The sequence below is a fragment of the Macaca nemestrina genome, chromosome 12 (assembly GCF_043159975.1).
Source record: "Macaca nemestrina isolate mMacNem1 chromosome 12, mMacNem.hap1, whole genome shotgun sequence".
NCBI lineage: Eukaryota > Metazoa > Chordata > Mammalia > Primates > Cercopithecidae > Macaca > Macaca nemestrina.
In genome coordinates, this window is record NC_092136.1 from 15,293,719 (window position 1) to 15,317,054 (window position 23,336).

A 23,336-nucleotide genomic window follows, 5' to 3' on the forward strand; every position below is an offset into this window, starting at 1 on the left:
CAGAATGACTGACAATGGAGACTTGGAAGGGTGAGGGAGTGGGAGATGGGGTAGACGATGAGAATATTAATGGCACAATGTATGTTGTTCAGGTGATGGATACCCTAAAAGCCCTGACTTCACCACTGTACAATCTACTCATGTAACAAAATTGTACTTGTAACCCATATATGTATACAAATAAATAATGTGTGAAATCAATTACTTTTTTTATTTACAAAAATGAAAGAGAATGTTTTATAAACCTATAAAAGGTAGAGAAGGGTGACAGGCAAGCTGGTGTTTTTCATCACAAAACTAAAGATGAACCTGGCCCAGGTGTTGACGAAGCTTTAGGAAAGACCCGGTAAGTGAAGTGGCAACAGTCCAGGAATGATACTCCCATGGCAAACAGGTGAACCAGCAGATAAGTGACAACATGTGGCAGTGTGTGAGCTGCAGCAGTCTCCCTGTCCTCCCACCACCAACTCCTGGCCCCCTGCACCGATCCTCAGAGGATGAAAAGAATACGGTTCTGACTTCATTTCTTTCCTCCTTTCAAATCTCATGCAAAATGTCTCCCGCAGCCCACAGTGAACCAAACTATGCGAAAAATAAAATTGTGGGAAATGGGGCTCCACCGTGAATAAATTAACCCAAATCAATGAGCAATTCCACCTGTAACCATTTATCATCAGGAGGTTGAGCTTGAGTATATAACCAGTCACATTCAAAGATGTCTATTGCAACATTGTTTGTTATTGGAAAAAATTCAGGAAATAAGTGAATACTCTGCAGCCTTTAATTAGAAGATACACTTGCAATTAACAAGTTACAATGACATCCATAATTGTAAAGTAAAATGGCAAGTTGCAGAAGATGATATAAAAATGATACAATTTTTGTTGAAATACAAAAAGGAAATAAATGTTTGATGAGTATAAAAAGATTCATACAAAACTAATAGGAGTTACTTCTGGGTGAGAAGATTGGGAAACAGAGATAAAAGAAAGGAACCACTCTCCTTTTTTTACTTTGTATGTATCCTTTCATTTTATTATAATAAAAAATGTGTTATTTTTGTAATAACCCCAATTAAGCCTTTAAAAGAAAGGGACTACCTAAAAATATAAATCATGGGAACTGACAAAATGCTAACAAAAATATTTGAGAATCCTAGGCTGTGCACTCAATGTATTTAACCGGATCTCATGTATTGCAATAAATAAAGTTAGTAGCAATCATCATTATCATCATTATATGGTTAGTCCAAGGACACTTTTTGGTGACCCACCGTCTCTGCCTCTTTCCTGCAAGCTGAAAGACATCAGAGAAGCAATTTGTAAATATAGAGAAACCTGGGGAGCAGTTTGTCATTTTCCTGTGCTGAATAAACAGCAGAATTCCTTTGTTCAATCTGATAACTTCTGAAGGTACATAATTTTATAAATGTCCAATCCTCAGATGAAGGAATTTCCCAAAAGATGTGCTCACTGAGGTGCTTGGGAGTGAGAAATGTCTTTAAAGCATTACTCAATCCAGTGCCTGGGGTCAAAGAACGTATTTTAATCCCTCCTTGGCACTGCTAATGATACCTGGTCCCTTCAGTCAACAAATACTCATTTACTGTCCACTGAGTGTCAGGTAGTGGACTGGAAGTGCGGGAAACAGCAGGGAGCAAGTTTCACATGGACCCTGCCCTGTTGAAACCTTTAAGGCCCATTGGGGAAAACAGACATCAGACAAGTAACAATAAGTGGTTTGTGCGTTTCAAAAAAACAGCAGAGAGGGTACTGCAGGAGCAAACAATTAGCCAACTTAGCCTATTTGGGGAATCAGAGAACAGCTCAATAATGTCTACACAATTTATTAGACAGCTCTGAATGTGGGAGAGGCTGTTTCCTAAGCAGTCCCTTCACAAAAGGGATCAAGGAGTCACGAAGCCACAGAAGGTAATATTAAATGATCAGGAACAGTTTTAAATAGAACTCCAGAGAGAAACACAATTTGTCTTTCACTCCGTAGGCATTAAGCATGTGTTGGATGCCAGGAACCGTGATGTATGTGTCTAACCTGCAGGAGTACATTCACTCACTTGTCATTTAGTCCACAAATATTTACTGGACACTTATTCTCTTCCAGGGACTGCTTAGGGACTGAGGGCACAGCAAAGAACCCTGCTGTTATGAACTTGCATTCTTATGGAGTGACAGAAAATAACATAAAAGGAAAACATATATTATAACAGATAGTGATGTGCTATGCAGAAAAATACAGCAGAAAAGGAAATTATGGAGGTTGTTTTCTATTTTCAATAGGGTTATCAGAGAAAGCCTCATTAAAAGGCAATAAGTGAGCAAAGATTTTAAGGAATCAAGAGAGCAAGTTATACAGACATCTGGAGGAATAGCATTCTAGCAGAGAGAACAACAAATGCAAGGACCCTGAGGCAAGACCATGCCTGGGGTGTTCAAAGGACAGCAAGGAGTTCAGAGTCTAGCAGAAAAAGCAAGCATGTGACCAAGGAACTATTTTATAATGCAACTTGACAAGTGATGATGCAGGAATTTTTGGCTAATTCAGAGCAGTCATGGCAAAATCCTAGTGTTGGGCTATCGAGAGAATGTTTGATATTGCTGAAAGCACCTGGGCAGCAAGGTCAATGTGAAAGAGTCACTGTGCATGTGACAAGTAAAAAAGGTTTGCTTTGGCAGCATTAGGATGGGTGTGGACCAGGTGAACCTGATCAGTTTCCTCACCTGAAACCCATCTCACCTTTCCCTGAAGAATCGCTTTCCCTCCTTGTTCATTGTTCTCTCTCTGCTCATGACCTCTGCGCTTTCACTGATTGTAATCTCAAGGTGAGGACATAGAAAAAGAGCACTGCATGGGCAACCAGACATGTGGTTCTTCATTCCCACCTCCTACCCCATCCCCACCGCCATCCTGGACTAGCTGTGTGGTCCCAGGTAAGTCTCGTATCACTCTGGGTTTCCATATCCTCATCTGTTTTTCTTATTAGCTCCTCAAAGAAATATGAAGTAATCATAATTTAGCCACCAAAAGACAGGAAGCTAGAAAGATTTAACTTTATCATTCTCTTCTCCTCCTCTTTCCCTTCCCATAAATCCCTCCATGCGCATCCCCGCAACCCCCACAAGCGGAGGCAAGGTGGGGGAATATCCTCTGTCTGTAGGCTCCAGTTCCAGCATAAGACTCTACTAGTTTGTTCTGTCCCAACACTGTCAGAGCCAATCCGTGGCCAGTGTGGGTCTCCGAGGAGAGATTATTGCTGATATTGGGGTTATTTACATGCAAATAGCACCTTTTGTGTAGGAATAGAAAAGGTTTCTCTTCAGTCTCCATTTCTAAAAGCCATGCACCCAGTTGGGCCATCACTAAGAATGGTTAAGGGAGCCTGAATTCTAGTTCTGACTTGTCCCATGAGGAATCATCTATCTTCCAAGGTCCAGGTTCCTCAGTCAACATAATATCATGAATCACAGACTCTGCCACCCTCACCCTTGCCAGCTGTGGCCTGGGGAACAGCCCTCCCCCCTCCAACCCCCCATCCCCACCCCGGCTATTCACCTAGAATTGGTAGAATGGAGACTGATCCACCTAGGAAAAGGCAAGGCCCATTGTAGCCTCTAGTTTGCCCTCCCTGGAGTCAGGCACTTCATCAGGTTTCTCCTTTAATCTTTAACACAAGAGAAACCTTAGGGAAAAATAAATAGGACAAGTCCACTGCCCAGAGAAGCAACTGGCACAGACAGCAAGTTGGCATGACCTTTACCAGCTCTCTGCAGCTGAGAAATTGTGGTAATTATTCTTAGCATCAGATGCATATGCATTTTTTATGAGTCTCAAAATGTCCAGACAAGAAAAAGGAAGGGAGCAAGGTCAGGAGGGAACTCCTTTGACAAAGGTGGGGCCAGGAAGGGAACAGGTGGGAGCCATCTGCACATTCAGTCATTTCTCATTTTTGATTGAGAAAGGTGGTCTAGAGACCATGGCTGAAATTTATACACACACAACACACACACACACACACACACAGATACATACACATATTTCCTGCCTTCAAAAATTTTATACTCTACTGTTAAGAGCTAAGCCATATATGTAATCAATCATTCCCACACCAGGATAAAATTCAGGGGAGATGATTTCCAAGGAAGTGGCATTTGAACTGAACCTTAAAATTAAAATTCGAGCAAGACACTTAAAATTGCACATTCCCCATTCTCCTGATCCCGCCTTAGTTTTCGCCGTAGGAATTGTCACCTTCTAACATAACATATAATGTACTTATTGTATTTATTGCCTATCTGCTTCACCCCTCTGTAAATTCCAGCCAAAGCTTCTCCCTCATTTTCTTTCCACCCCATCTTCCTTACATAGAGAAAGAGGCAAAGAAAGAAAATTTGCCAAGCTCTTATATTTACAGGATACCTTTGACCTTTCAGAACAGCGTCCCTTCCATTTTGTCCTCCGAAGAGCTCTGCAAAGAGCAGAGAATATGTGATTCTCCCCATTCTGCTGAAGTAGTAACAAAGACATGGGGTAGGAGGGATGAAAGTTACCCAAGGTCACTCACCTGACACCCACCAACTTTACAGAGATGCCATTCGTCTCTCACCTGGCATATAGGAAGCACTCAAAATATATAAATTATTATTTCACTTTTGTCACATTTTTTTCAGAAAGAAGGTATTAAATTACCTTCTTAGTATCACCAGCTGGCACTGTAGTGAACATTGTTCTCACTCCTTTGCCTTTCCTGCTCCTTACAGAGTCAGAAAGTAATATCACCCTTCCCTTAGTGTCCTACCTTTTCCAAAGACCCAGAAAGGTTTTCTTCCAACTATCACAGTGTGGCATAGACAGCTTCACTAATACAAGGCTCCCTCCTATTCCTCCCTCTGAAACCATTTTAGCAGCACGTATTCATTAACCACAACCTTGCTACTGTTGCAAGTTAGACAGCCTGAGTTTTAACACCCTGAAAACCATTATTAGAACAAGTCCCCTTCCATGTATCATTACCTATAACACATTCAAACAAAACATAACATTTCCAAAAGATGAAAGGTGATTTTCTCAGAGAAGTTAGGACATTTGTATTTATTATGACTTCCTATTACTCGTAAGGAAGGACTATAATGGTATATTAGCATGTCACACAGTTACAAAGAAGGTTAGTGTAACTATTAGGAACCTTCTTCAAGAACTCCTTTATTTTCTTGTCTCTCTAAAATATAAGTCAAAAGGTTCCGCACAGGAATGGCATGAGTAAACTATTTAACCACTTTAACCAAGTCAGTGTGCTCAGTATCCAGTTGCCAATTAGCACCTCCGTGGAGCTCTATACATACTTTAAGGAGGCAGGGAAAGCTCTGGGTGTTTAGAAAGACCTCTGAGCAAAGCTATTTTAAGGAGCCTTGAGCTTGGTGTTGCTTTCCAGAGAAACAAGGAGGTTCTGATTAACTGTATATATCAGTTTGGACCCTCTAGTTTCAAGTAACAAAAACCAACCAGAGGACTGGGTGCAGTGGCTCACACCTGTAATCCCAGCACTTTAGGAGACCGAGGTGGGAGGATCACCTGAGGCCGGGAGTTCAAGACCAGCCTGGCTAACATAGCGAAACCCCATCTCTACCAAAAATACAAAAATTAGCCAGGCACCTGTAATCCCAACTACTTGGGAGGCTGATGCAGGAGAATCACTTAAGCCCAGAAGGCGGAGGTTGCAGTGAGCCTAGATAGCACCATTGCACTCCAGCCCGGGTGACAGAGCAAGGCTCTGTCTAAGAAAAGAAAAGAACAAGCCTGAGCAAAACAAAAACAAAAGGAAATTTATTATAAGGATATGTGTATTCAGAAGCCAAGCCACGATTACAACTGGGCTGAAGATTTCCCACTGGAAATCCCTTGAGAATTCAGGCAGTATTTTCTGTCCATCTGTTATGCCATTGCCTCATTCTTTCTCTCTCTCACTCTCTCTCTCCTTCTGTCACTCAAGATCAGAGCATTCTACCTGCTCTGCCTTGCAGAACATTTAAGCCCACAGCTCCCAAGTTTAAATGGTTTTGGTTCAGTCACATGTAGAACTCTTTTTTTAAAAAAAAAATACTTTAAGTTCTAGGGTACATGTGCACAACGTGCAGGTTTGTTACACAGGTGTGTATATGTGCCATGTTGATTTGCTGTACCATCAACTCATCATTTACAGTAGGTATTTCTCTGAATGCTATCCCTCCCCCTGCCTCCCACCCCAGACAGGCCCCGGTGTGTGACGTTCCCCGCCCCCTGTCCCCTATTCAACATAGTATTGGAAGTTCTGGCCAGGGCAATCAGGCAAGAGAAAGAAATAAATGGTATTCAGTTAGAACTCTTAACTCTCTACATTCATTTCCAAATTCCTAGGAGATTACTGTAGTTGGCTTGATTAAGTTAAGTGAAATCTCTTGTTCAATCCACTTGTGACCATGAAGTCACTGTCATATATTACAAAATGGTTGTTGAGGATTTCATTATTGTAGACTACGGTGGGCATGAACTTGCTACATTTCAGAGATACTAAGAAGGCCAGTGTGGATAAAGCAGAGAGTGCTAGGGGAAGCTATCTCAAACTTGACATATTCAAAGAAGAATTCGTGTTTTCACTAAAAAAAAAAAAAAAAAAAAAAAAAAAAAAAAAAAAAAAAAAAATACTAGGCTGGACAACATAGCAAGACCCCATCTCTACCAAAAATATATATATATTTTTTAAATTAGCCAGGCATGGTGGCACATGCCTATGGTCCTAGCAATTCTGGAGGGTGAGACAAGAGAATGGCTTGAGCCCAGGAGTTTGAGGTTACAGTGAGCTATGATCATGCCACTGTACTCCAGCCTGGGTGACAGAGCAAGACTCCACCTCTAAAAACAACAACAACAAATATTCTACTCATTCAGATCAAAATTCTTGGAATCATCTTAAACTTACCTTTTTCCTCCTATAGCCCACATTCAATCTGTAGTTATCTATCACTTCACAATAAATTATCTCAAATCTTAGTGGCTTAAAACTGCAATAATCATTTATTATCACTCATGGGTTCTCTGATTCAGGATTTCAGTTAGGACATGTCAAGGCCTCAACTGAAATGCCCAAGGACTCAAAGTTGAATTAACTGAAGCCTCATTTAATCACATGTCTAAAAGTTGGTGCTGACTACAGCTGAGGGGCTAGCAGAGCTGTTGACCATACACTCTACACATGGCCTCTTCATGTAGTCTAGGCTTCCTCACAAAATGGTGACTGAGTTCTACAAGCAAACATTCCAAGTGAAAGTGAGAGCCAGGCGGAAGCCATATTGCCTTTCATGGCCCAGTCTCAGCAGTCACAGAGCATCACTTCTGCAACATTTTACTGCTTGAACTATTTATTAAGATCTGCTCAGTTTCAAGAGAAAAGATCATAGACCCCGCCTCTTGATGGAGGCATGTATCAACATCTTATTGCAAGAAGAGAACATTGGATGGGATGTTATTTGGTATGAGTATCTTTTAAAAATTAAGTCGGCTACACTAGCCATCTGTAAATCCTTTCAAATCGACCTCCAGAAAAATATTTTGAACCCGACCTCTATCTTCACTGCTACCATTCTAGACCAGGTGACTATCAAATTGTTTCAGACTGTGGCAATTATCTTCAAACTTGTCTGTCTGTTTTACTTTTAAATTCTCTTCTGTCAATTCTTCACACAAAGCCAAAATATTCTTTCCCTATGCTGCCAATGTCCTTGTCTTTTAAATAAAATTCAAAGTCCCTGAACTGGACTTCATGAATTGACTCATGGTTGGCTGCCTGCAAGAAGAGTGAGATCTATTAAAGCTTTCTCAATCCCTCCAAGCTACCATCAATCTAATGACTAATTTTTTTAACTTCTGTAATTCTGTGAGCTGATGCTGGGTGGCTTCTGTATCTTCCCATATGAGGAAGTCCTAGACAAGAATTTGTTTCTATTTGGTTGCTCTCTACAAAAGCCTGCAAGAAGCAACAATACTCTCAACATCCTGATATTTAGCCAAGATCCCTAACCTCTCCATTTCTGGAGGTATGTGATCTGAGTCTCAGATAATAACAGGTGATGGTAATTCACCAATTTCTTTGCCAGGACATACCAAGAGACAGTTTCAGGATGGGGAGGTCCTCACTGTTCCCATCATTGTCTCAGATGACAACACATTTTTTTTTTTCTGAAGGCCTGATTTTACACATTACTCCTGATACATCTGATTTTTATATTAGTCAAGATATTTGGATGCAAGTGTCAGAAACCAACCCAAGTGACTCTAAGATGTTTAAAAGGGACTTATTATAAGGACTGGAAAGAATCTCACATAACCCACCAGCAAAAAAGCAGCCAAGTTAAGGAAAGCTCTACTTGTTCGTGAAGAGCTATCAGGAACCTAGGAAGGGTTCCTTCCTCGCCTCTCATTTCTGCTTCTCTCTGCACATTAGCCTCACATTTCTCTATGACTGAAGAATTGATTCCTTTGCAACCCAGTCCGCATGACAGAATGTGGCTAACCACAGTTCCCAATTGTACATAGTACAAGTCCAGCCCCTTAGAAAGACCAGTCTTTCACAGTTCCAATTCCAAATTCCTGCAGAAGGGTCTGAAACTAGCCCACCTTGGGTCAGGTGGCCTCCCCTGTTTCAGTGAACTATAGCCTGGAAGATGGAACCACCTCGGTTCCCATTTCTTTCCTTTGGCTATGATGTATCCACTGCTGAAAGTAGAGGCATTCAAGAGACTATGGTAAGGATTGGTAGTCTCTTCAAAGATACGTGATAAAGCAAGGACATGGACACTTGCTGTATAATGGACGTGATTAGGACTAATAGCCCACGTCTTTTAAAACTCTTCCGATGAAAAATGTGAAAAAAAAAAACCAAACAGCAGACCTAGGCAGCTATGTTTATATCACATGACCCAGACCTTATTTGAATGTATAGCAGACAATATGCCCAATAGTGTGGCTGACCTGTTCACCCATGTTCATTCTCTGGAGAATTTTAACCAAAAATCACAAGTACCATGGTCAGATTGGTGGTGAGAACTTGAACTGACTAGTCATGTATGTTTGTGGGCTAGTGGCCAGGTTGAGGCCCCAGAGAAACAGAGAAAGCTGATTTAAAGAAGGACAGAAATAATCAGAGCGAAGCAGAGCTGAGCTGGACCATGACACCCCAGAGACATGAGAATGAAGCTTTGGTTCCCAGTAGCTCCTGGAGTCTAGTTCCCATGAGGCCTCACAGCAGTTCAGCTTCCTTATCCTTGAAATTGCCTACTTTAGCTTTACCAAAAAAAAAAAAAAAAAAACCTCTCACTCTACTGAGCTAGCTTGAATAGATTTCTATTTGCCATAGCCAACAATCCCTGACTAAGAGAGCCTGAGAAGGTGTCAAATAAGGAGTGAAGCCTGAGGAGTGGGAGAAAGTCTCATCTGCCATTTAGCTGAAGTGCTCAGAAAAGCATCAGCTAATGCACCTCCCTGTTCACGTCTGCTTCTCCAGTTTTCAGAAAATGAAGTTCTCAGAGTTCTTTAAAAACATTCCATCTGTATTTTAAGCCTCATTAGGAAAAGACCTGCTGGTAGAGGCTGCTAGTCATTGAAACAGCAATATATACAATTCTTTCTGAACAGGATGGGCTATCCTCACTTGGCTTACAGGTCATCAAACAGAACTTAAAGCTTGATGTGTAGCATTAAGCAGAGGCTACCTCAACTACTCCATAATCCTTCCTTCTTTCCTTCCTCTTTCTTTCTGTCTTTTACTTCCTTCTTTTTTTTCTTCCTTCTTTCCTTTTTCTCAGGTGTTATTTTTACTACTAGAGGATAAGGATTTAATGATGAGCAAAAGAGACACAGCCCTTGCCTTCATGATGTTTACAATCCGATTGGGGAAATAGACTGTTATTGAATATTAATCACTGAAAAATGTAAAATTACATTTGTGTTAAGTGCTACAGAGGGTAGATTCTATGAGAAGCTATGAGAAATAAAAAGAGGTTCATAGACCCCATCAGGGAAGGCCTGGGAAGATCACTGAGCAAGTAAGCTGAGATCTGAATGTCAGTAGGAATGACCCTGGTAGGAAAGTGAGTAGAGGCTGTGGAGTGGCCTGAGCAGACCCTGGACAGTATGGAATTAGCCATACTCATGTATTTGAGTGACTGGAAGGAGCCTTTAAGCCAAGGCAGGGCTAAGGAGAGTATGGTACCAGGCAAGCCTAGCAGTTGGTTGGGGCTGGATTACTTAGAACCTTACAGGCCAGGTTCAGGATTTTGGTCTTCAATCTAAGACCAACTGAAACCATATGCTACAAGGCATCAGGTTGACTCCCAGGTTATTAAGAAAAATGCCTTATTATCTTATTTAAAAGTTCAAACTTTCCTGCTCTCTATCATCCACACCCTTTCCCTAGTTCTCATGTGCTAATTGTTTATTAAACTATTCTGCAACTGAAACTGCAAAATGTAAAGTCCAAGTCTAGCAAAGGGCTCTACTATCCAGGAAAAGAGCCAAAAATTATCAAATGTATGGATAGATATACAAAGTGACAGAGAAAGAGAGAGCAGAAAGAGAGAGTATAGATCAATACACAGAAGAAGTCTCAGGGAATTTTGTCTCCAATATATCCGTGAGATATTACAACGTTGTTCTGTTGGTTAAATAATGTGTTTATTATCATAAAGAAAATAGATCTTTAATCCATATGGCCATATGTAAAATACCTATACAATTACAGTCATACGAGATGTAATTTTTTCTAAGTATTTTAAGACCTCACTAACCAAGAAAACCATTTTGAATTAGGGAAAAGATACAATTACAGAACTCCTATTTTGTTACCTACACATCGGCTTTTAATATGAACTACTAACAGTACTTTTGAAACTACCTTCTACCCTGTTTTAATGAGTGGACACAAGGACTATCCCATACAAGGTAGCAGCAGATCACACCGTCTCCTGGTTGTGTGTGGCATTCTTCTTCCCTCTATACAGGGGTTGGGGACAGGCTTGTACTTTTTGTTTTGTTAAATTTCTAGGCTTTATAAATCAAGATGAAGCATCAAGGAATGCACAAAAGAAAGGCAAGACTGGCCAGGCCCAGTGGCTCATGCCTATAATACCAGCACTTTGGGAGGCCGAGGTGGGCGGATCACCTGAAGTCAGGAGTTCAAAACCAGTCTGGCCAACATGGCGAAAGCCCACATCTACTAAAAATACAAAAAGTAACAGGGTGCAGTGGTGGGTGCCTGTAATCCCAGCTACTCGGGAGGCTGAGGCAGGAGAATCGTTTAACCAGGGAGACAGAGGTTGCAGTGAGCTGAGATTGCGCCATTGCACTCCAGTTTCTGGGCAAAAGAGCAAGACTCTGTCTCAAAAAAAAAAAAAAAGAAAAGAAAAGAAAAGAAAAAGAAAAGGCAAGACTTGGCCATTTCATATGCCAAAATTGTAAAAAAAAAATGCTAAAACAAATTATCCTGCTATAATTAAAAAAAGAATTTGCCATAACAAATCCTAGTCTTCACCCTTGTGTCTGAGTTGATATTCTGTCACCTCCCAACATCCTTGGAAAGCAGGTGATGTTATTATACCTATTCCACTGTTAAGCAAACTGAGGCTCAGAATGATTGTGCCACTTATTCAATATCTCACAGGAATAATGGGGGCAGCATCAAATCTGGGTCTGTCTGACTCCCAGTTCGTACTGCTGGAAGAAGACCCACGTTAAAGACACTGTCTTGGATCTTTTGTGGAAAGCAGGGCCAGGACCAGGGTAAGACAAGCGAAGTGCAAAATTTAAGGAGGTTCTCACTTTCAGGTACTGACCCTGCACTTGCACAACTCAGAGAGTGAGCACTTCCTTAAAAGTAAGTACTAAACCACACAATCTTCAAGGAACCTGTGTGGTTCATTTTCTGTATCAACTTGGCTGGGCTACAGTGCCCAGTTATTGAACCAAACACCAGCCTAAGCATTGCCATCAAGGTATTTTTCTCTGCTATGATTAACATTTAAATCAGTTGACTTTGAGTAAAGCAGAGTACTCTTTGTAATGTGGGTCTGCCTCATCCTGTAAGTTGAAGAACTTAAGGGAAAAGACTCACAAAAAATAATGAATTCTTCCTCCACATAACTTAAGACTGAGAACTACAACATCATCTCTTCTCTGAGCCTTCTACCTGCCACCTGCTCTGCAAATTTCAGACTTGCCAGCCCCCACTATCATATGAGCCAAATTCTCTAAAATAATTCTAGATAGATAGGTAGACAGGTAGGTAGGCAGGAAGGTAGGTAGAAATATAAATGCTATATATAGATAAAAATATATTTTCTATTGTTTCTTTAGAGAACCTGGCTGATAAAGTACCTTAAAATCACTATCATCTAAGCAACGAAAAGCAAGCACCTAACAGCTCACCCTGATAGAAGAGCCCAGTGTAGTGGGAGGTGAACTTCACAACGGCTGAATGCCGCTCTACAGACAAACTGCCAATATTCAATCCTAGCTCAGCTGCTGGCTATGTTATGTGACCTTGGAAAACTTTCTTTTTAAATGTTTACTGATACATAATAATTGTACACATGAATGGGGTACATGTGTTATTTTGGTATATGCATACAATGTGTAATGATCAAATCAGTGTAATTATAATATTCATCACCTCAAATATTTGTCATTTCTTTGTGTTGGGAATGTTTCAGATCTTCTCTTCTAGCTATTTTGAAATGTATGGTTAATTTTTGTTAACTATAGTCACACTACTGCACTAAACGAAGGAAAACCATCTCTCTTGGACTGTACATTCAACCCTCTCCAATAATAGTTATAAAGATGCAACAAAATAATGTTGGATTGGGAAACAGTAACAATTCCCATTCCTTTCAGCTTCATCACAGAACAAACAAACAAAAAAAATCCATGGCACTATTTTTATTGCTAAGCCAAAACACTTAATCTTATTAGTGGATAAGGGAGCCTGCAGAAGCCTTGTGTCTCCAAGGCCACTGGGCTAAGAGTAGAGTTCTCAGACTCTTAATTTCCTTTTATGCACAAGGGAGTTTCAGTTTAAAGTTGCTTTCTTTCCTCCTTCTCCTCCTCTTTCTCCTCCTCCTTCTCCTCCTCCTTCCCCTCCTCTTCCTCCTCCTCCTCCTCCTTCTTCTCTCTCGCTCTCTCCCTCTCTGTCTCTGTCTCTCCATTGTCACTTCTTTAAACACTACTTCCTAGCCTTTTCTCTCCTCTTAAGACTTGTTTATGTGACGCTCATCATCTATTATTACCAACAATTAATATTTATTGGCATAAAATGATGATAAGTTGTACAGAGCAGAGTAATTCCAGAGACAACCTTCCTTCCCTCAAATCCTAATTCTTCCTCCATCCAATCTGCTCTTCTCATATGCTGAGTCATAGTCTAGCGATATAGCGACACTATTAATATTCTCTTACATTTATATAGCTCAGGAAATCAGAGAGCCAAGGTTAGAGAAGTTTGAAAGCTCATATAGTCCAGAAACTGTGCCACTTTCTATATACAATTCCACTGTTATCTGTGATGGAGATTGCAAACTGCTGGGCCGAAAGAGAAATCCAGACATCAAATCGGGATTTTAAAACAAACCTAAGTTTTAAAAAATCCATAAACTTTCCATTTTTTAAAATTCGTTTTCAAATTTCTCTTGAAAAACAAAATGCAGATTTCTTGCAACACATGGCATCTCTTGGTTAGAGCTGAGAGGTCATTGCTCCTATGGAGCATGACCCACCCTTTCCTATTGAATTATCCTGAGTCCATATCACTCATTTGCTTGGCTCCTGATGTTTGAATCTTCCACAACAGTCCCCAAGAAAACATCCATCTACACTTGAGCACTCCCAGGGAAAGGGAACTCACCATCTCCAAAGACAACCCATCCTCTCTTTGAACAGTTCCTTCCAGAGCTCTTTCTTAAACTCTAAAAGCCAAGGCATCCATCTCCTCAACACTAGACAAAGGAAGAGATTTCCTCACTGAATTTTTTCCAAAGCAAGCATCCCCAGTGCCTCCTCTAATTTGGTTTCTGGTTCCTTTACCACCTTGGTTTTCATTTTCTGGGCATGCTTTATTCTATTTCTATTTCTTTTAGAGGATAAAATCCAGAAATAAAGGTTTCTTCCTGCTAGATTCAGCTCATCCCTCTATCTTCTAGAATTTTATCATGTACTAATTAAAGAAGAGCTTACTAAGTGCCTACCAGGTGGCAGACTCTGTGCCAGGCACCAGCATCACTTTGGCAAGCAGCGCAAGCTAAGTGCCTGCCCTCCTGGAGCTTGGATTCCAGAGGGAGACATGTCGCCCAGCAATCTCCCAGAGAAATGGAAACTTGCACTGTCATGTGTGCAAAATAAACTCAAGACGAATCCAAGATGTGAGACATAAAAAATGAAATTGTAGCAAATCTTAAAAAAAGGTAAATAATTTGATTATCTTGGAGAGAAGGCCTTTCTAAAATCAATAGAAAACCTAGAAGCTATAAAAGAAAAAAATGAATAAATCTAACTACATCAAATTTTAACATTTTTGGAAGTTAAAAGCATCATGAGTGAACTCAAAAGGCAAATTTGTGAAAATATTTGCAATACAAATGACAGACAAAGGACTGATTTTCCTAAGGTACAAGTTGCTCTTATAAATCAATCAACAAAGCACATAAAAAATTTACAAAAGAAATACAAATGATGCAAACAAATGAGATGATTCTGAAGCTCATTAATAATCAAACAAATACAAATTAAAATAATGAGATACTTTCCAAGTAAGTATTGGCCATATTTTAAAATGAATGCTCCCAAATGCTGTCAGATCATAGGGGATCCAGCATTTTCATTCAATGCAAATTGAAACAGCCCTTCTGGAGAGAATTCCATGATTAGCTTATTTTAAATGTCCTGAATTTCATAAATATGTACGAATATTATCTGTGAATTATAAATAAAGCTTTAAAATAAAATAAACGTTCTGATTCTGCCATTTCATTAGTTTCTATTCTTTATCTTCTCCTCCCACCTATCCCTGAGTCACATCATGGCTTCCAGAACTAGCTGCCACATGTACTTCCCCGGGTCCTCATACCAATCCTCTTGTAATACCAGTTACAGATCGAGTAGAATCACTACTCAATCTGTAATTTCTGGAACTCAGGACCGCTATTCTCCTGGCCTGAGAGGATTTCCCCATAGCCTGTCAGAGCTCCTGGGAAATGCAACAATGGTCTGGTTAACTCAGCAGTCTCTGTGTCAAGGTTCCTGATAAAGATGCAATCTGAACTGTCTTGGAGTGTCTTTCTACCCCAATTCTCTTACCTACAGTAGATTATTGTAACTGGAAAAGAAATTTAAGTACCGAGAGCAACGGGAGAGACTGAATAACTTTAGAACTAAGGCAGTTATCATTATGCCTGGGGTAATTCTGTGTGCAAGGTTAAAAAAAAAAAAAAAGGTTGGGGGACTGAAAACTAAGACATAAATTCATAAATTCACTGGCTATATCATCTGGAAATGTCTTTTCTCAGTAAGGACTGGTTGTGTATACATAGCTTTAATGAGCTAATACCCACTAGACCTATGTTCCCCCAGCATTTTTAGTTCACATTCATCCAGCGCTTGCACCCTAACATCTGTGCAGTCCCACAAGCTTTCGACAGAAGAGTTTTACTTTATGTTGTTTGTATTATGAAACAAGAGTCATACCAAAGACAGTTTTCAAACTGTCATTCACTCTTCTGCAGATTTGGATTTGCCTTCCCCGAGGAACATCCCCTTCCCCAAGTAAACTATGAAAGCAAATGATGCAACACCACCTTCTCAAAAGCAACATTAAGACACAGTTGCTACTTAGCTGTAGTATCTGGGGCAGGGTACCTGGGATTATTTAACCATCCCAGGCTTCATTTGCCACACAGGTAAAAAGGAGCCAACAATAGATGAGAAAGAAGAAGGGTGGGCCTGAAAATGAGTATGAGAGCTCTTTTCTGTTAATCCTGAGACTTTTTGTACCACATCTCCTCTCATTGTATTAAGGATCTCAGTAAAAGTTAGTTGAGTTCCTCTTTTCAACAAACAATGCTAGGAAAACTGGATATCCCATGCAAAAGAATAAAGTTGGGTCCTTAACTTGCATGTGGCATACCCATACAAAAATGAACTAAATAGGGATAAAATACCTAAACATAAAGGCTAAAATGACAAAACTCTTAGAACAAAACATAGAGGAAAAGCTTCATGACACTGGATGTGGCAAAGATTTTTTAGGTATCATACCAAAAGCACATCTTGTCTTACTAGAAGGTCTTCGGGGCAATAACATGCATGGAGCTGTCATCTCCTGTGATGATGATGCCTTCTTCTAGAATACCTCCTGAAGGACCTGCCTGGGGCTGTTTTAGAGTTAACTTGCTTTCTGTGAGTAGAAGGAATACACTCTAAAATAACAACACATTAGTATATTAACTACATAAACTAGTAACGTCTTCTTTTATTATCATTATCAAGTATTATGTACTGTACATAATTGTATGTGCTATACTTTTATATGGCTGACAGTGCAGTAGGTTTGTTTACACCACCATTACCACAAACATGTGAGTCATGTGTTGTCCTATGATGTTAGGATGTTTACAATGTCCATAGGAGATGGAAATTTTCAGCTCCATTATAACCTCCTGGAACCATTGATATGTGATCCATTGTTGATTGAAATATCCTTATATGGTACATGATGACATATAAAGAGCTCACGCAACTCAACAATAAAAAACAAACAATCCAATTTATTTTTATTTTTTGCAGAGGCAGAGTCTCATCATGTTGCCCAGTGGTTGGGGAGGCCAAAGTAGGAGGATCGCTTGAGACCAGGGGTTCTCCCCGAACACTGGAATTATAGGAGTGAGCTACCACACCAGGCCCAAACAACCCAACTTAAATATGAGTAAAGAACTTGAATAGACATTTATCCAAGAAGATACACAAATGACTAATAAGAACATGAAAAGATGTTCAGCATCACTAGTCATTAGGTAATGCGATTCAAAACCATAATGAAATACTATTTCATGCCCGTTAGAATAGCTATTACCAAAAAAATGGAAAATAAGTGTCGAGCATGTGAAAAACTTAGAACCCTTATATATTGCCAGTGGGAATGCAAAACGGTGCAGCTGCTGTGAAAAACAGTAGGTGGCTCCTCAAAAAGTTAAGCATAGATTTACCGTATGATCCAACAATTCCACTTTTAAGTAGTATATACTATGCAAAATAATAGGAAACAGGAACTTGAACAAATCTTTGTTCACCCACGTTTATAGCAACATTATTCACAATAGCCAAAATATAGAAACTACCCAAGTGTCCACCAACAGATTAACGGATAAACAAAATATGGTCTATCCACGCAACAGACTATTATTGATTTATAAAAAGCAATGGAGTTCTGATATTTGCTACGAATTGCATGAACCTTGAGAACATTATGCTAAATGAAAGAAGCCAGACACAGAAACCCAAATATTATATGATTCCACCTTTATGAAGTACTTAGAAGAAGCAAATCCGTAGAAACAGAACTAGAATGGTGATTGCAGGGGGCAGAGGGAAATGGGGAGTTAATGGGTACAGAGTTTCAGTTTGGGATGATGAAAAACTTCTGGAGAGGGATAGTGGTGATGGTTGCAAGACAATACGAATGTACTTAATGCCACCAAATTGTGTACTTACATGGTTAAAATGGTAAATTTTTTTAACCATGTAAGTTTCAATATTACGTGTATTTTATTGCCAAAGAAGCTTTTAAACAATCAAGAGGGAATTTTTTAAGTTAGTTAAGTGCCAACTATGTGCGAAGTCCTAAGCAACACACCAGGGATACAGTGAGGAGCAGAGTGCCCAGCTCCTCAATAAAGAGATAATTTATTGAATTAATGAATGAAATATTTTAGGCTCTGTCTATATATAAAACAACAGATGTCAACAGGCTATTTTTACAATGCTTTTTTCAGGGGTTTTAATACCCAAAGAAGCAAATTTAGTAAGGGTAGAATTAGAAAGAGTTTAGATATTCATTCCGTTACAAGATCAAAAGCACTTTTTTGATGCTCTTGCTGTCATTTTTTATTTTTGTGTTTCACTATTATGTTTTAAATAAGGACAAAGATGTTGAGAAAAAGAAAAAGACACAATGTTCTTTTCAACTATTTTCAGAAAACCTCATGGTTTTTGAAGAAGAGATGAGTGGAAATAGCTGAGAGTGTCTTTCCCAACAGGACCAAAAGGATGAATTGTATAATGTCCATGAAGCATCTTGATCTCCACAAGCGACTTCGCGGATCCACTACAGGGAAGCCGACAGCCTCCTTTCTTTTCAACTTCTGTCGGCTCTCCCCAGTTTCTCTGGTGATTTATCCTCTCCACATTCTCTATCGGTAAGATTCAGGAGAAAATTTAGTTTGAGGTTTGAATTCAGAATCAGGCAAAATGAGATTCAAAAACTAGAGCTGCCTTACCTTCTTTGAACTCCATCACCAGTAAAAACCTTCAAACCAAAAATGCTTCATTTCTTTTTTGCCCTTTAGCCCCATAGCCACCAAAAAGGTATGGGAGATCCACGGGGATGGTGGCATTGGGGCCTGGGCAGCTCTGTTCTTGTAGTCATTTGCACATGGCTTTGATGGCATTTTCCCTTCCCTGTAGCTTAGACAAATAGACTTGGAGCAAGGAGGTAAAAAAGAAATCTGGTAAGTATCTCTATCCATCTTGTACTGATCTTCATGACAAAAGAAAAATTGTGTGTGGTTGTTTTTGCTCTTATCTGAAGCATGGTGGCTCCCTCAGACAAAATGCATTCCCATACACAAAAAGTAAATATATATATATATACACACACTTCTGCCAAAGACCCTAGATTATGTGTTGTATGGTTTATACTCCATCCTTCTACCCTAGACCCATGCCCTCATGCTGATAATCTCATTTATTTAGCTTTATTTGTTTAGCTGATAATCTAGTTTATCTAGCTTAATATATGTGAAAAATACAAATCCATAGTTAAAGTTTTGATGTCGCTCTAAGTGATCAAGAACATAGTACTTTGGCCTTTTGGTGAATTAAATTGGGTCAGTTCAGAGTTTGAGGATCTGCTTTCTTCATCTTTCCAATATCATTGTTGGCAAATTGAGGCCAAAGTATTATAGCTAAAAATGTATAATTCCAAAGTCTAGTTCCTAAAAGAAATACACTCAGAAGTGAGAGGGAAAAAAGAAAACAATGCCAGAATTCCTGACTGAATTCTATTTCTAAAAGAGTATGTGTAGAGTCTATTTTAAGAATGAGACTTTTTATTTTAAGAATGAAGCCTTTAAATAAAATAAGTGGAAACTCAGTACAGAATCTGACACAAATTAGGTAATGTATGAATGCTTTTATTCATTTATTAATATGTATAATAGCAATACAATATACAGCATTCCTCAGTGCTTTTTACATTAATCAGAAGATAATTGCCTAAAACACACTAAAACTTCATTTTATTTTTATCTACTTGGTGCATACACGAGGCAAATGTATAAACATAAAACAATGCAGATGTATCAAAGATCACTCATTTATAGGCAAAATTGGTTGCCACTCACAAAGTAGAAACTGGGAGGGGTATGAGGTTTTTCCTGCCACTATCAAAATAGCAAACCCCCACTGTCTAGCATTTTGCTCATTTCTTTGTTTTTACATTTGAAGACCTTCCCTGCCTTTAAGCACAGAAGAAGCCCAGTAAGGGGCGGTTTCTTAAGCTCATTAACACAGTCTGGCATATGGTAGGTTAATGGAAACATGCTGACCCCTTAAGAAAGAGTAGTTGATGATCATTTTGATGAAGGGACAAATAGCGTATACCTGTGTCTACCTGAGAAAGGTCACACTTTATGGAAGGAAAAGTGCACCAATGAAAAGGTGGGCATCACCAAAAACACATTTCCCTAATTTTGCCACTTTGCCAAGAATCAGTCCTAAGCCACCATCAAAGTCATGCACCTGCCAGCTTTCTCTAACATAACATGTGTCCTAGAATGAAGCATACAGTATTGCATGGAAATCAAATGCCATGCACTGGGATGTACCAGCTGTTGTTTCATAGACAAAGTGGTTCTATTTCCCTCCAACTCCACTACCACCAGCCTCCTTTCCACTCATCACACTGCAGCCAAAGGTATCTTTTAAAAATTCGTATCTGACCATTTCACCCTCTACTTTTGAAATAAAGTTCACAAGTCCCTAAGCAAATCCGCAAGGCTCTGTAACACAGTTTCTCTGGAATTCACCAGTTGCATCTCACCCTAAGACCCACTCCCTCATGCTACAGCCAATCCCAGTTCCTCAAGGCATCCCATTTCACAGGCCTTTGAATTTGCAACTCTTTCTGTCTAGAAGAGTCTTCACAACCCATGACTATGGCATACTTATTCTCAAAGCCTCTGCTTAAATGTTAATTTCTCTCAGAAGCCTTTTCTGATCACACCAAACTAGGTTGGCACCCAATTACACAGCCTAATAACACCCTGTGCTGCTTTTGTTTCACTTTGCAAAATTGTAAAAAATAATTAATTAATTAATTAACCGTGCAATGGTTGAATATCTGTCTATGTCCCAAGTTCTAATCTCCATGCTGAAGGAACCATATCTATCTTATTTATTACTCTAAACTTAATATTCAATACATAGTAGATATAATATATACTTAATATATTCTAAACTTAATATTTGTTACATAGTAGATAGATTATATTTGCTGAATTGATGAATAAAATTGTGAAGTCTCCATGGAGATATTTCCCAGGTAATATTTCTAGCAGATGAGGAAGTCATTAAAAAGTGGCAGTCAGATTCATTGTTATCTGTCTTCTGACAATAGAGTAAATGTCCTAGAGGAGATGAAAGTAGATAATGGTTTTCATTATTGGAGAATAGGAAATAACTTGAGTTAATTGAGGCAGATGGTCCATGAACAATGCTTCAGAAATAAAATAGAGCTTCTGACCTTTGGTGATCAAGAAATATTACAAAGTTATATATGGGACTCACTTCAGCCCTACATCAAGATCAAATTGTTTCCAATAATTAATGCAAATCATTACATCCTTCTTTTTTCCACAGTGTCTGAGTCCTCTATGCCATCTTGGGAAGCAGGCTAACACACCTCCTTTTTTCCATGACAAATCCTAAATTGGGTATGACTGAATGTTAAGAAAAGTTTTCTTTCATCAAGGCTGATATCCACACTACAATCCACGATCAAAAATGTGACTGCCCCTTACTAGGTAAACAATGAGTTACAGTTTTGTAATCATGTTAGGCACAAAAATGATCTTAATAGAAGAAAATCCAAATAGCTGAGAAAATGCTCCACAATATGCAGGATGATAAGAAAAAAATCCATATTTTATAGCATGTTACTATTTACAAAGCCTTTTGGCATTCCCTCTCTCTTGATCCTGGCTGAAGATCTCTTGACCTTTAACCATAGCAAGGCAGAAATTCTACTGACGAGAAAACTGAAGTGGATCATTTCTGGCTCTAGGTCATAGAGCCAATAAAGAAAGTACTGGAACCCAAATCTAACTTTTTCTCCCTCAATATGTCTTCGTAATTATGAGACCTGGTTCATGTGTTAGGAGGAAGAGACAAAAGCCCAGAGTAAGATTTGCAGAAACTTCTGGATTGACGGAGCTCAAGAGTTACTCTGTTTGGGAAACCCTCATCCTATTGAAAACTTTCTTCAGAGCCTCCTTCACGTCTTTGTTTCTCAGGCTGTAGATCATTGGATTTAGCATGGGGATGACCACAGTGTAAAATATTGACACAATCTTGTCTTCCTCAAGAGATTTGCCCATGTCACCTTTCAGGTATATGAATATGAGTGTTCCAAAGAAAAGAGTCACTGCAGTCATGTGAGAAGCACAGGTGGAGAAGGTCTTGGCTTTGCCACCTGCTGTACGAATCTTCAGAATAGCCTGAATGATGAACAAGTATGACGTAAGAATCACTGAAATGCTGGTTGTGATGACCAGAAAAGCTAAGAGGTAGATTACCCATTCCCATGGCCTGGTTTCACTACAGGCAAGCTTCAGCAGGGGTGGGAGGTCACAGAAAAAGTAGTCTACATAGTTGGACTTACAGAAGGAGATAGAGAAGGTGCAGCCAGTGCGGATCACAGAATTGACTATGGCACCAGCATATGCCCCAGCCACCAGCCCCAGGCGGGTCTGTGGTGTCATGGCTATGGCATAGAGGAGAGGGTTACACACAGCCACGTAGCGGTCATAAGCCATCACAGCCAAAAGGAAACACTCAGTGCTAGCACAGAGTGTGAAAAAGAAGAATTGGCTGGCACAGCGCTCATAGGTGATGACCATCTTATCAGTTCCCAAAGTCTCAAGAAACTGAGGAACAATAACAGAAGTGTAGCAAATGTCCAGGAAGGAAAGATGACTGAGGAAGAAGTACATGGGAGTCTGGAGCCGAGGTTCAGTCTGAATTAGCACAATCATGCCCAGGTTGCCCACCATGGTGATGAGAAAAACGACCAGAAACACAAAGAAAAGACCTATCTGCAGCTCTGCCTGCAAACGGAACCCCATCAGAACAAATTCTGTCACCATGGTGCCATTCTCCGCCATGAAGCCAATGTTATCCACTGAAATTAAAAAATAATAATAATAACGTCTCATCGAAGATAAATTAAGGCAGTAGTGGCTTGACTTGATCATTGCTCAGTAATGATAATAATCTTTTAGATTTGTAAAGCACTTTACATTTTCACAAACTTTATTTTACTTGATCCTTCAGAAATCCTTCGAAGCACATATTGTTTTTATTTTTGTTTTATTTTATTTGTTAAGTTCCGGGCTACATGTGCAGGATGTGCCAGCTTGTTACGTAGGTAAATGTGTGTCATGGTGGTTTGCTGCACCTATCAATCCATCACCTAGGTATTGAGCCCGGCATACAGTAGCATTTTTTCCTAATGCCCTCCTCACCTCTCGCCCTCCCCCAACAGGCCCCAGTATGTGTTGTTCCCCTCCCTGTGTCCACGTGTTCTCCTTGTTCGGCTCCCACTTATAAGTAAAAACATGTAGTGTTTGGTTTTCTGTTCCTGTGCGAAACACATATTGTTAATCCCATTTTTGACAGAAGAATATGAGGGTCAAAGAAGTGAAGTGACCCAGATTTCACAATTGGGAAACAGGCAAAGCCTAGGTTAGACC

General features: G+C 39.6%; 1 protein-coding gene across 1 annotated transcript; it reads right to left on the bottom strand.

The window, feature by feature from the left end:
- Positions 1–21,488: 21,488 nt before the first annotated feature.
- LOC105496506 (olfactory receptor 9I1-like) lies at positions 21,489–22,748 on the bottom strand. The gene has a single exon (XM_011767011.2). It carries the CDS (start codon positions 22,746–22,748, stop codon positions 21,807–21,809), a length of 942 nt encoding a protein of 313 aa, XP_011765313.2. The 3' UTR covers positions 21,489–21,806.
- Positions 22,749–23,336: the final 588 nt, after the last annotated feature.